The sequence below is a fragment of the Morone saxatilis genome, unplaced genomic scaffold, assembly GCF_004916995.1.
Source record: "Morone saxatilis isolate NCDOM2014 unplaced genomic scaffold, NCSU_SB_2.0 Contig5, whole genome shotgun sequence".
Taxonomy (NCBI): domain Eukaryota; kingdom Metazoa; phylum Chordata; class Actinopteri; family Moronidae; genus Morone; species Morone saxatilis.
The window spans coordinates 3596000-3610741 of NW_023340095.1; the positions used below are offsets into that span (position 1 = coordinate 3596000).

At 39.2% G+C, this 14742-nt stretch overlaps 1 protein-coding gene across 1 annotated transcript in view; it reads right to left on the reverse strand.

The window, feature by feature from the left end:
• Window positions 1–14209, reverse strand: part of LOC118339039 (inactive dipeptidyl peptidase 10-like) — an 88865-nt gene extending 74656 nt beyond the window's left edge. The window contains exons 1-2 of the mRNA XM_035676562.1: window positions 14104–14209; window positions 11107–11202 (exon numbers count right to left, since the gene is read on the reverse strand). Coding sequence (XP_035532455.1) covers window positions 11107–11202; window positions 14104–14128 — 121 coding nt within the window. The 5' untranslated portion in view covers window positions 14129–14209. The remainder of the gene's footprint in view (window positions 1–11106; window positions 11203–14103) is intronic.
• Window positions 14210–14742: the final 533 nt, after the last annotated feature.

Consider the following 14742-nt stretch of genomic DNA (forward strand, 5'->3'; position numbering starts at 1 on the left):
AGAAGTCTATATTTAAACCTGGCATGTTTAATTCATCGTCAACCATCGTCCTTTCACATTGGCCCTGTATCTGAGACGGAACATCAAATGTACTGAGGACTTAATGAAGTGAAATGTCACAGCCCTATGGCAGGGTTGTTCAGGTTATAGATGGGATATGAATGTCACTCCATAATGCATCGGCCCTTATGACCCAAGGGGACAGTGGCACCGAGGTCTGTGTGCAAAGTGGATCTGCACTTGAATTATACTGCAAGACACAACTGCTTTTCCATGAAACCATCTTAAGTGTTGCATTACATTTTTTAGAACAATTATTTTTAAGCTTGTTTGTGTCACAGGAATAATGCTAAGAACAAGTCCCTAATATCAGCCCTCTAAGTTGGAGAAGGCATTTGCTGCTGTTCATTTTTGTAAAGTATGAACTTCCACAGACCTCAAAATTGCCTGAGCCAGAGAATAAATCATGAATATGAATCCTTAATTGGGCTTTGCAAAAGTTCTTCTGTTTTGTTGTTATGTCAGTGAGGCTGAGTTGAGTTGGCTCATATCTATAACGCCACACACAAACCTTTGATCAGGAAAAAGATTTCACACTTTGCAGGAGGGTCAGCAACAGCACAGAGCATGCATGCCATTGTCTGAACATAGGATGTCTTATTGCAGGCATTCTTTGAGGATTAGCTCACTGTCAATGACTTGACTGTCCAGTTTAAACCAGGAAAAAAAACCTTTTTGTAAAGGACTATTAATCAAACAAATAGGCCGTATCTAGCATGTCTGCAAGATGGTACGGCAGTTAATTTAAAGGTTAGGTTAGAAGGTAGATTTGTTCTAGTGATTTACAAAGTAAACATACAATACAGGGAAATACACTACACATATTGCAAACACACACATTCTCCTTAAAAAACGATACGTGTACTTCCCATAATGCAGTTCAACAGAATAAAATATTTCATTACATCCCACTTGATAAATGCCCACATCCTTACCCCCAGTTTGTAATGCAGACATTTTGTCATGAAATCTCAGAGTTCAAGGTGAGATAACCCCAATTATATAACTATGACATCAACAGGGTTATTTCTTCAGACTTGATGAAACTGCTCCAGTTCAGAGATTATACCACATATCACATGTCAAGGTCAAATTTATTCACATAGCACATTTAAAACAAACACAGTTGAAGTGCTGATCAGGATTAAAATGTGAAACAAACCTATATAAAAGAAGACAGCAAATAATAATAAAAGAGAAATGTAAAAGAAAGTAATTTTTATGTGTTTAAGCCCAGCATCCATTAGAAGTATGCCAATATGCGACGATTCCACGCCTGATGATTTATATCCAAGTGTCAACTTTCAATGCCAATGAACGAAGTAGTCTATTGATTATGTAGCATAAAACTGTGAAGGTCGCAGTGGTGGATGGGCATGTAGCATGTCGGACTTTTCAGCAGTGACTATAGTTTGTTCGCAGATGATAAATGTTTGCCTTTTTATTAACTGTACCCACGATCTTTATTTTCTATTGCCACTGTCTTTCCATAACCTTAAAGTTATAAGCCTAAATATTTTCATTAAATCAATGTCCATTTTGATACTAATTATGGTTAAGTATTTTTAAGCAGTAACCTTTCAGTGGATGTACATTCTGTAATGCTAGTAGTTTTCATTGTTGGTGACAGAGTCTGCCAATCCCGCCCTGGATTCAGTTGCTCTTTTGTTTCTGACAAACCAGTATTCTCTAACTATTCTGAGGGCTGCCATCAGTCTATGAATAGGTGAATGAGAGGTATATTGTAATGCATTTTTCATAAAAGTTATATAAATGCAGCCATTTACTAATTGTCAATTTCAGAATGTCCCTCTCTTTCTCATTGAACATTGCCTGTTATGTCTTTTGGTCTTTTTTAAGCAACTGAAGGCAACAGTAAAAGACACAATAAGAACACCCTGCTATAAAAATCTATATCCACATAACACACTTACAAAAAGGTTGCTAATCTGAAATGCCAAACTGCCTTTACTTTCTGAGAAAACTCCAGACTGCAACACAGCAGAGTCTGTCAGAATTGAGTTTCACTTGAATGTGAAATATACTGTTAGAACAAGTAACAAACAAGTAACATTTCTTTACATAGATTACCCATTTGAGAATGTTTCCTAATTAATCATGTAATCACATAGCAGAATTTGGCGTGAAAGTATTAATGTATTTATTACTGAGACACCTAGATCTTCCTCATCTATTCAGGAGACGAAGTCATATTATTTTTAAATGTGTTGTGTGATTGGGAATGGAAAGTGTTTTTTTTGAGACAGTTTTATTCATCTAAGTGTAATTTATTTCCTTCCAAATCATTTGGCATTTGGATGCAAACTGTGTTTTACTTTAATTTGTGATGCACCTGCAATTTAAAAGCCTACGTTCTGGATGGGAATCAGAATAGAGGGAAGAGAAATCCAGTACTTTTCTGCACCCTCAAACAAAAGGCTAGTTGAAAACTAACCTGAGAGGTAGCAAACCTGGAGGCACAAAGCCATTTAAGGCAAAAAAAGAAATGCTGGAGGTTATGTTAAGTTCTACACCATTTACCCCTAAAAATGACTTTGAATGTTTTGATACACATAAAGGTTTTATAATCTGACGCTTTCTATTCTTACCAACAGGAGGCTTTGATACAGGAACTTACTTGTTATGTTTACAGGAAAGATTTCTGGTTTGGGTTTCAAAAAAATACTTAAGGGCTACCGTTTGGGAGGGGATTCTTGTCATAGTGGAAAGAAATACTAAGCAACGTGCTCCAAACAGAAATAGAGACTTATTTATTTTCTTAATACTTTCATTGGATAATATATATTTCTGCTAATTAAATTTAGACAACCCTGGGAAGAGCCTTAATATGGGGAGTTCATAATATAATTTCCATTTAAATCTGGCTACAGGCTAAACCAGTGCCTCCTTATAAAATACTTCATATGTCTCCGAAAATTCAACACAAGAAAGGTTAAAGAATTTATGTGGTAACTAAAAACCTAATGTGATTTAAATCAGCTGATTTTAATACTCTCACATCAAACCTATATATTTAGTAAACAATCGTTAGTTTTTGCTTTAAAGTTATGGGAAGTGAAATAAAACATGTCAGATTTAATAATAATTATTGAATTGTAACGCAGATTTATTGCCCACAACATTGGTTTTCTGCTCAAAATAAAAAAACAGGACAAGTCACCTTAAGTATCTGTCCAATAAAAAATTTTAAAGTAACATTCATTGGACCCATACAGACCATTCCTTTAAACTCATAAATGTCACTCTTACATTAAGTTAAGTGTTGTATTATGATTTAACGCCTTGGCAGGTGAGCAAACACATTTGCTGTATTCTTAGTAACCACTGGTCTGATAGAAGGGCAGACACTGTTAACATTTCAATGCCAGGTAATAATGAGGTAGACTTATTAGCAGCTGTTGAAAGTTGCCTTGTGCCTCGGTAGCCTATATTTATTCTGTAGTTTATCATTCATGCTGGCTCTGACCTTCCTGTAGGGGGGAGACAGTGATGTATTGAATGAAGGTGAGGAGCTGACATGTCTCAACAGCAGGCCTGCAGAGGGTTAAAACCACCAGTCACTGCCCATTCACACTGAGAGTATGCTTTGAAGCTATGTCCAGATTTCAATGAGGGAAAAGATCTCAAGAACTATGGCCAGATATCTCTCCATTTATAAAAAAAATACTGTTTTGTATCATCAAACCCATAAAACATTCCAAGTCATTTTAGGGTTAAATGGTAGAACTTAACATACCTCCAGATTTCTTTTTTTTTACCTTAAATGGCTTGGAACAGAATTCAGAAACCAGCATATTTAAAAAGGGATCTGGGGAGTGTGCCTCCCACCCTAAACGTTAGGATTCATGTAGCGAATTGACACTGATGGTTCTGTTAGTGGGAAATCTATGGACGAGAACAATTTTTTCAGCTGTCATGCACTCTCTCTCTCTCTGTCTCTCACACAGAGGACAAGAAGAGACAGACATTTCATTTCTCCAATTTATTGCTACAGTGTTTTACACTCCCTGCCCTCTGTATTTTCCAGCCTAAACATCATGCACTGTGACACAACGGTTTCCTAACAGCCCTGTTTTTATGGCTGGGCATCGTTATAATTTTCTATTTTGGAAGCTATTTGTCCACTTTTTTTTTGTTGGGTTATTATGCAATGATAAAAAGCATGCAAGATCCAACCTACAGAATGGAATTGAGAAATCTGATAACAGTGCTGAATCACCGGACCTCTGATGCACTAATGGCTGTGTTCATGTCTAACTTCAGCACTGCACGCAATGAGCAAGGGCACTGGGAGAACAGTGGAGAATTCAATCTCTCCCTTTAATCAGCATCCCTCACTGCTCAGAACAGTTCTAATGGGCATGCCAGGAGCAGCAAAAATAGGATGTGCTAACAGGAGCTTAATGGAAGATGGAGAAGAGTTTGAGATACGGAAGGCTTAACGGAAGGCTCAACTAATGAGGAAGTTTTCCCAACCAGGATATTTAGTCTATGAGAAGAGAATGAGGGTTTACATGTCTGCGTTGATCTGTCTGTGTGTTCACAGCTGACCGCCTGTTTTCAGCTCAGGAAACATGCAGCCATTAACAACCTTCACGCTCTAACAGTTGTGTGCAGGCCTATGTGCTACATGCATTTCAGCAGAGACCAGAAAACACACATGCACGTCCACACAAACACAGTCTTCCCTACACCGATGCTTCAGCAGCAGTTCCCAGCACAGCTTGGGAAGTCTCTAATGTTAATTAATGGGAGGCACCAGAGCATGCGATTCCTAATTAACCCCTGAGAATGATGCTGCAAAGGCATGCAAGTGGAAAAGCAGTCTAAAAAGAATGCAATTTACTTTCTTTAAGTCCCTGTTTCCCTGCTACTGATCCATATGTTGCAAAGCACTTTGCAGATCATTGGCAGCTGACAGCAGCATAGCTGATCTTTTATTCCTTTTGCCACCATGCTGAGTGGCAGGGGAATAGAGATTAATTGGCGTGATCATGTAGCTAATTAAGAAAATGAAAGAAAATCAAGGTGGGTTGATGGTTCAGCATAAGAAGTCCTACTGAACCGAACGGCAGAGTGATTAGTCATCTAGTAAAGAAAAAAAGTCTGCTGGCACGCAAACATCTATTTGAAATCAGATCATAATCTGGCATCGACGTGCAATTATTGTATGCTTTACACTTATTAAGAAAATGTGCATACTATCTTAAGCCCGGACACCAGTGAAATATACCCACAAGTCGAGGACACAACTTCAGTTCAAGTGTGTCAGTGTATCCACACCCCACCAAACTGCAGCTTGGTTCACAGCCCATTCAGTGGCAATCTAGCCAAGAGCTTCATACCGCACGCCAAATTCTTGATTTAGAATAAAAGGTGTGGAAGGAAAATAATGATTCACCAAATACGGGCCCACAGTGAGAGTAATGGGATGTGTCACTGCCAAGTTAAGTGGCTCACCCGAGGGGAACACTGGTGACAAAGATCATCTTGACGTTATATGCCGTATCTGTTTCAAACAAATGAGCATCAGAGAGCATGGTACTCATTTCCTGTGCTGCAGCAGGCCTGCAGAGTGAAGTTCAAGGGCATGATCAGGGTTAGGGCTGTCTAACAGCAAGGTATAGTGGTGAGAATATTCAAAATATAGCGTACACTAAAACTGATCTCCATTTTGCTTTAGGTGGGCCTTTTTTTTAGATAGCTAGAATACATTTTGCTGTAGCTCCCGTTCACAGCAGTACATCACTTAGCTTCTGTGTCAGTACTTCTGTCTGCTTGTCCAAACTGGGGGCATGTTGACCGCCAAGTGCCACCGAAGTGAGTCGATTTCCATAAGGCCACATAACGATACAGCAGAAATAAACTTGTTTACAGCCTGGTACAAAAAAATTGTTTTTCGGTCTCTATAGCTAAATTCTCTGTTCATGACAATTGTACATGGGTGAAGTTTTACTTAACTTACTTCTTTAAATTAGATTAAAGCTTAAAGTTATGTTTAATTAAGGACACGGCCGCTTTGAGTGACAGGCGCGTGCCGTCATAGGGGGCTGGTTTCAGCAACCAGGTTTCCTTTGGCCCGTCTCAGGTCAGCCAGTAGAGTCAGGACTGCCAATCAAAATGAGCTATTATTTCATTATGATGTGTTAATAAATAACATTCACATACACAGATAATGTTTTTTTTATACAAACCTTTCAAACAGCACAGGATTCTGACATTTACTCTCACAGGATTTACCAGTATTTGCAGAAGACTAGGAGACTTGCAGGAAAAAATATCAAATACCAGACATGTATTCAGACATGATATAGAGTATTAGCAGGGATGTTGCGCTACACAAATGTGGGAGTGAAGCAGATGATGTGTTGAAACTGGGATTTTCCATTAGTTGAAACGGCATTAGTCGGCTCATGACAGTAATTAGTCCAGAGCAGGAAAGCATTTATCACCGTCAAGGACTTTATACACTCGACCGAAGATATGACTTTCTTCAGCAGATATCACTGTCCATTACTGAATTTACACCTCTAAGTGCCATTATCCACTCAATGTTACTGCAGGAATTTTACCTGTTAAAGCAATCACACATCCTCTTAGGAGAGTCATGTCTAAAGTTGACATGTACGTATATAAATGTGTGCTGAATAATTATGTGGTCACATAGATATTACATTCATACACGTGTAAGGAGATGCTGTTGCTTAAAAGCAAAACCAAGTCTTGCATTTATGGAGAAGTCCTCAAAGGAAGCAACAGCTTAGCCCAGAAAGGTACAAAACAAATATACAACTGTACTTTACAATTAGTAAACAGGGCACATTTCATTAACACTCATTAATGTAATGTAAAAATGTGTTATGGAGATACTGTAGTTGTTTAATCTATTACAGGAAAATAAATAACTTACATTGATGCCCTGCATTTTTTTTCCTAACACTTAATTTAAGGAGAGCTTTTCAGCAGCACCCAGTTTCGTTTTCACATAATTACATGTGTTTATTTCTGAGAGCTGCTCAGAAAAATTAATGCACCCAAACAGTCCGGCAGGGATTTATTAATCTGTCAGAAACAAGCCTGCTTCTCATGTAATAAATAAGATGAATTCGATTGCAGTGAACGAAGAGAATTGACAGGCCATGCAGCTGACTAGTAATTGGGTGAAGTCGAATGGTAATTATGAGGTAAACAGTATTGATAGCTAAAGGCTCAAATATGGATTTACAGAGATTACTGTGGTAGTGACCATTTATTGAGGTGAGCGATGATTAGTATGAGTAGGCAGGAATACGTGCACAGCTGCATACACGTGTGCACAAAGTCTGACCTCTTGTGTTTGCCTAAACCTGGTCCTCAAAAGGCATTTATATACGTGTTGATATACTATAATGTATCTTTCTAAAGCAAAAACTGAATTATATGGCTTCAAACAACAAATTGAGAACATTTCAGAAACTGAACTGGGAAGAATCGACTGAGCAGATATTCACTTTATTTTGAGTCAGAAAACACCTTTAGGCAATCAACAGTACAAATGTTGGAAGAATGCTGTATGTTGCATGTTCGTATCCTTTATCCACACAGCATGTGTGACAGCTGACTCACTGAACCACTGCGGCCTGCACGCCCGTGGTGTCCACACAGAGCGTTTTTGCTGCTGCACTGTTGCTGCTAGCCCTATCTTTCTCTACTGAGTTTGCCTTTGTCCACTCATTTGTTAACAAGGCTTTTACTGTATGGTATTTGTCAGAGTGCACAGAAGAGTGAATTTAATCTGAAAAAAAAATGTCCATAACACATTGAAACTGTAGTGAAAGGTGCACATATTGGTGGTATAATTTCAACATGACTATGAACAGATCCTTGTCTCTGCTGGGAGCCGCGCACACCTTGCTCAGCTGGATATTTTGTGTTTGGAATAAGGTGCAGTGCCAGTTCAAAACTTGCCTGTTGGGAATGGGCTGATTGCTTGGCGGCTGCATCATTACCACTGATAAAATTCATGAATTCATGCTGAAGCTAACCAACTAGTTATAGGCCTAGGTAGTTCCCAGGGCATTACAAAAGATAGGCTCACATTATTCATTTAAGGTAGCTAGCTAACATTAGCTTAATAACATTAAGTTAAACACTACATGGGCTATTAAACCCAAATTAGCTGCTGCCTCGTTAGAGAAAGACTGCCAACCCTATCCGACTGTTGTTTAGTCTGAAACTGTCATCTGCAACTGCTGCGTCGGGATCTCCTGGGGCTCTCAGCTCTGCAGGGCAATGTTTCTCAGCTTTCTCAAGAACTGCTAATCCAACCTTCTTCACACTCAACACTCCACTTCCTTGTGTCCTCAGCAATACATCCGCCAAGTGTGAAAACGATCAGATGAACGGTTGTCAAGAAAATAAAAAAACAGACATAGACAGACAGGCTCCTTCTATTTTAGTTGTTCAGAAAAATGTTACTCCACTTCACTGACTGTCTATTGAGAGAACAGTTTTTGGCTTTGAGAGCTTAAGTGAGCCAACTGCTGTGTTATTTTCTCCGGGCTGGGCCAATGTGAACACAATATGATGCCCTTCTCTCACCAGATTGTCAATGACAGGCTAAGGGTGCCCAGCCTGTGCAAGAAGCCTGCGACAAATACTGATAGAGAGTGACGCTGACTGAATCATGTGGGGAGGCAGCTGAATGTGTCTCAATAACTTGCACTGGTGTGAAAAACAAACGCACAGACACAGATATGCACTCACAACAGCTGGAGAAGACGATGCATGTCATTTTTTCTACACATGTGCCAGACATTAACCAGATGTCTCCCTATAATTTCCCTACAGATCTTCATCAATAACATACCCACATCAGAATGACAATGAATTTCATGTAACACAGAAGCACATAAATGTCAGGCACCACTGCAGACTAGTGACATTCTATGAATAAAGGCCTTTAAGAATGATAGTAAATATGCAGATTTGCGTGAAATGACCTAAAAGAAGGCTGTAGAATAACTGTATAATCTAATAGCAATGTTAACTGATGTGATTGATTTAATGATGCATGATCCAATCAACAGATGCTAATTCAACAGTCCAAACTGCAGATAATTGGAGGTTATAGTCATTGTCATCATCACCGTGTTTAAGAGGTGAGGCATTTCAAAGAAACAATTTCCTGTGAAAAACTGGCTCCATTACCAGAGAGATGGAGGTGTACCTGATGAATCACAGTGCTATTAGCAGCAAATCTTACCCGTAATGATGCGCTCCATTTGACTAATCATCAAGTTTGTAATGTCAGATTGTAGTAACCCATCCATCTGTAACTTTATATTGGCACTCATTTAACTGAGGTCTAAATTAAAGTCACCAGTATGGAGGATATTTATCATTGTTCTATGGTTCATTTGATGCGGACCAAGGGATGAAATGACACACTGTTGCCTTTCAGAATTGTTCACACTAACAAACCAAGACACAGTGTGTTTCAGCAAATTTGCCTTTTAACTTGAAGCGTGAATGTATCGCACCACTGCTTGCTTACTGTTTAGCAATCACTTGATTCTTTAGTTTTATATAATTTAACGAAAAGACTGGCAGAGCTGTAATATATTCAAGAATCACAAACAGTGTGACACCTGGAATGTTACTTCAACTAATGTCATCTTAAAAGTATGATTTTTTAAAAATGTTTCTGGGTAGTTCTGAAATAAACTACGTTACTGCATCCCATTTGTACTGGACTGTTCATTAGATCACATGATACACCCATTTAGATTATTTCTAATGTAGACAGAGATGAAAGACTTTCCAGCCAAAACCTCCAAAGCCTCTGACTTAGGAAAAAAAATCTAATTTTTGCTCCAAATCCTAGTGATCAATCTTTCCTCTCGCCCGTCTGTCTGTTATCTTCTCCCATTTGTCTGGGGTCTATTTTGCCCCATCCATCCACAAACCACCCTATAAAGCTGACTTTTCTGACTGCCTCATCGCACAACATCGGTGCTCTCTCTGTCTAGCCTGAGGTCAGCTCAGGGAATGAGATGGTGTTGTGAAGATAGTGGAAAAATGTCACCCGGGAATGAAATATTGATGGACAGAAAGGCCTTGCCTCTTTCCCTTGCCCTCGGGCGTTGAGTGAGAGTCACGCACTTGATGGGCAACGAGGAGGAAAGCCAAAACAAACACACTAATCTGCAGGAAAGGAGACAGACGGAGAGCGGGAACGTCACAATCCCGTCCATCCTTTCCCTCGGAGGTATCGTTATCTTCTCCTTCCCCATAAGCAAACCATAATCAGATTCTCTTGCACTTCACTTGATGTGGTTTATTTCCATCCAAACCTTCCAGGCTTAGCATATGATCCCCTTCTGGCAAATAAGGAATCAATAGAATGTAAATAAGGAGAGGGAAAATAAACCCAAACACCTGAATTTGCATAACTACATGCAAGGTAAAGCTAGGGTGAAACATGCTAGCCTTGTTTAAAACTGAACTGTCTGCTTGCTGTTTTAGTGAGCCTCAATTACAAAGCAGGAGAGACAGCAGAGAGAGATGTCACCCTTCTGCTGCTGAACAAAAGCAGCGCTGTTGTTGAACTCATCGAAATGTCATTCATGTTAAGTAAGATTCAAGGTGTGTTTTGTACAAATGTACATACAGCAGCATGAAGTAGGAACAAGTAATGTAGGCAGTTTATGAGGCTGCCACTCAAGTAATTGTATAATTCAAGAGTAATGATCACTATGCCAAATTTGTGCTGATTTTGTCATTCTTTGAAACAAGCAAACAATAAAACCTTATGACAGCTTTATCTGTGAGGAGAAAGAAACAAGCCTCAATATAAAAGTTCAAATTATAGCTCATAAAAGCAGAAATCTCTTCAAGACCAATGCTCATTGTATAAAAATACATCCTGCATTTTCATGTATATTTCATCCTTGTCAGTGCTACACTCATTTTCATCCATTGCTGAAACAATTAACATGGCTGCTCTGATTTCCAGCAGATACAGTCAATATTGTGGTCACTCACCATTAATCCATTTGGCCTCCGGGTCATGGGCCTTGAACTCAGGTTTAAACAGATCCTCCACAGTCAGTTTGGTGTCGCTTCCAGCTTGGGTGTCAACTGCAAAAACAAGCCATGAATTGTTAAGCTGCCTAACATTTAGTCAAATATGGGTACCACATGGGTGTCAAGTTCTCTCCTCTTATCAAACATCAGTAGCAAGCCCATTAGCTTTCTAGCATGCACGCAGTTTGAAATCAATCTCCAGCATTAGCTGACCTTGGGAGTCACTTCCACCACTGGCATTTTTAAATGTTTTCCCGACATCAAAACACCCAAAACACAAAGTCACCTCCTAAAACGACGGAAAAGACACTAGGCTTAGAAAGCATCCTAGGAATACATTACGGTGTGTGCATGTGTTTGAGAGAAAGCTTTCAAAACAAAGCTAGTGCAGGTCAGAGATGTGCACATTTTGAGGGGCTGTTGCTCGAACCTGCAAAAAGAGGCATGCCTCCGCTTGACACAGAGATGGGGTGGTCCAAAGCTGTACAATAAAAACATGATGCAAAGCGATTCCCTGTGCCCCCTGTTATGTGACACTGTAGCATCCAAACTTGGTATGGGTGCCGTTGTGTGAGGACTCCAGATCAGATGGGGCTTTTGAAGTGAGATGATTAATGAGGAATAGTCTAACCAATGGGATGCCATGTGAATAAAAATATGCACATATGCTTCAGGATAATCCGCAGCTTGTCATCTTTGCAGCTAACTAGCAAGTTAAGATTAGTTCATGGCATAATATAAGACGATATTGCATAACATGATGCAAAGATTGGATAATATGGTGGTTTAATTTGGTCTAATAGGCTATTCGTATTTGCATTATAGAGACAAACCCATAGAGAACCATCAGCCAGCTCTGCACTTGTACAGAGTGTTTTAGTTCCTTTTAGATTTTTGTCTGACTGCTTGCATATGTAATGTATGTACAGTTAATTTTTGGCAGCTGTTTACATCAACAACCCCTTATAAACACACTGTACTCAACCCACCGAGTACCAAACAGAAGACAGACAACGTTAACAACTAGCTAACATCTAGCAAGCTAAAGATATTTTTCACAGTAGTTGATGGAGACCAAAACAGAGCATAATGGATTGGAAACTTACATTAGTCAGGTGGCAACTTAAATGCCAGCTAAGGGTTAAAAGTTGATTCATGTAGCTTTAAACTTTAGGTTTTAAATTGGACTTCTGCCTTATTAAAGATATCCTTTTATCCCTGCAATCTGCTAAAAGCTACAATTAAAATTGACTGTTCGCAGTGGCCACAAGGTTTCTCTGTTTTACAAGACAAAAAAAAAGCTAGATATTTACATCTGCTTGGCAGACAGGTGTGTTGCGTGTCCTTTTTATCCAGATTTACATAAAGGCACTTGCACACACAAACAAATCCATGGAAAATATGCACACTGACAATATTTTTGTCAGAATAGCATTTCATATGTTCATTAACATGATCATTACTGGGCTAGAAAATCCTCAAGCTGTTCCAATGTTGCCCCTGGAAATGTTTCATTTTTAATTATGAAATGTTACGCCTTTAGCAGAATTTTTTTTTTTTTCCAATTGTAAGCTCCTTCTGAATAGGACAGCTGCTGATTGTGAGCTGAATAGGAGGGCCAAGTCATTTTGAATGTCAGCCATATTGGCTTTCCTTGATAACTCCACACAACATGTTTGTTTATGGAGGCAATGAAAGTCTAACCAAGCGTAGAATACCTCAGGGGAGAGTGTGGCTGCACGGGCAGTGGATTGTGACATCTGAGTAACATTGGAGTTTTTTCTTTCCTAATTCTGAAAGCAGGTATACAGTGTACAAGTAGCAAAAGAATACTGATCAGCTAACTGGATCAAACTACTGTGTCATACAGAGACACCAGGTTGGTGGTCTGATGTGTCTCACAGTTCCCTAAATAGTTTTGAGCAGTGTGGGTATCTCTGGCAACACGGAAGGCGAGCACTGGTGTACAAAAATACTCAATATAGATGACAGAGTCATGATATTTTGATATTTTTAAAGCAGCATCAGCATCAGCATTTTGTTTTGTTTTTTTGGAATACTTTAAGGCAGAACTCAAGAATAAGCTAAAAACCACACACATTTTACATATTATGACTTTTAAAGTTGATATAGATAACTACTGGGCAAACATTTCCCTATTTGCACATCCAACAGACAAAATTAGCATTCATTTAGAGTCGTGTTTCTGGCAACCTGACCTGTAAGTCCAATATTCACTCTCATTTTACCTCTGTTGGTCTCCACCAAGTCCCGAGAGAAATATTGGCCTCTTTGGCTGTTACATTCTCCACTTTCTCCGTGTTCACAAGCTAGCTGCAACTTTGTCTGCCAGTGTAAAAAAGGTGAATACTGTTTACATACAGCCCCAGTTGGGTATAGGTGTAGGATACAAAACAGCACCAGGAGATAAGGAGAGACTATTGGCGTCTGGTGCCGGTCAGGCAGCACGTGTTGATCAAAGTAAACCAAAGAAAGGGTGAGACTGAACCTCACTGAAACTAAAACAGTAAAAGCAAAACAATGAGTTGAAAGATGAAAAAATGCTCTGTTAGATTTGTTGATCATCCCTTAGCAAGAATGACCCATTTCACATAACATAATCAACAAAACTAATGTTCATATATAAAATATTGATTAATGTAGCTTTAAGTTGAACAAACATCAGAAGTGAAGAAATAATTCTTAGTAGGATTGTCAAATATCAATTTTAATGCAAGAAATCTCAGTGCAACTTATTGTCAAGCAAAGTTATTTTTACAACATATGATGATATTGTACATTTAGCAGGGTTGACAAAATTGGTGTGAAAAATTTCACACACAAATGTCAGTAGTCGCAGCAAAACCAGCAAGAGGAAAGGGTAAAAGCAGATGTAACAGAGGGATTCTTGAGTAAATCGCAAGATAGCAGAGCACAGTCACGGCTGAGTGTTACCTGGTGTGAGTAGGATAACAGACATGGTGATGAGGGAGCAGACCACCAGGATGACCAGCAAAGCGATGGCAATCCCTTTCCAGTTCCTCTGAGGAGGGCTCACCCCACCCAGGTCCTATAGAGAAAGAGAGAGAGAGGGGAAAATGGAGATTAGAGCGTAAAAGAGAAAGATATTGAGGTTGATTTTGTCTCTTTCATGTTGCTTGGTTTGTGACGTTTACCAACTGATTGTTGCTACAATACCATTAAGGCCAGAAAATCATGAGTAATGACACCAAATGTAGCTGTACACACAGAACACCGTGCTGCTTGCAACCTATTAACATGGGTCACACTGAGGCTTTGTATTTTCAGTCCAATCAGAAAAGAGCAAATGAAGCCGTCAGCACTCACAAACAAGTATACACCACGTTTATATACAGGAGAAATTCTAGCCCTAGGCTTTCCTCAGCCTTTCTGAGACATTTGTGGGTATGAAGCCCTATTAAACAAACAGGATCCAGGAACCTGCCGGTGATCAACAACCAGCTGATACAGATCATCAAAACAACATCAACAAAAGTTAGCAAGACAAATAAGAAAATGAAATTCATAAAAATAAATAATATTCGGTTCTTGCAACAACCAGATAAGTGACAA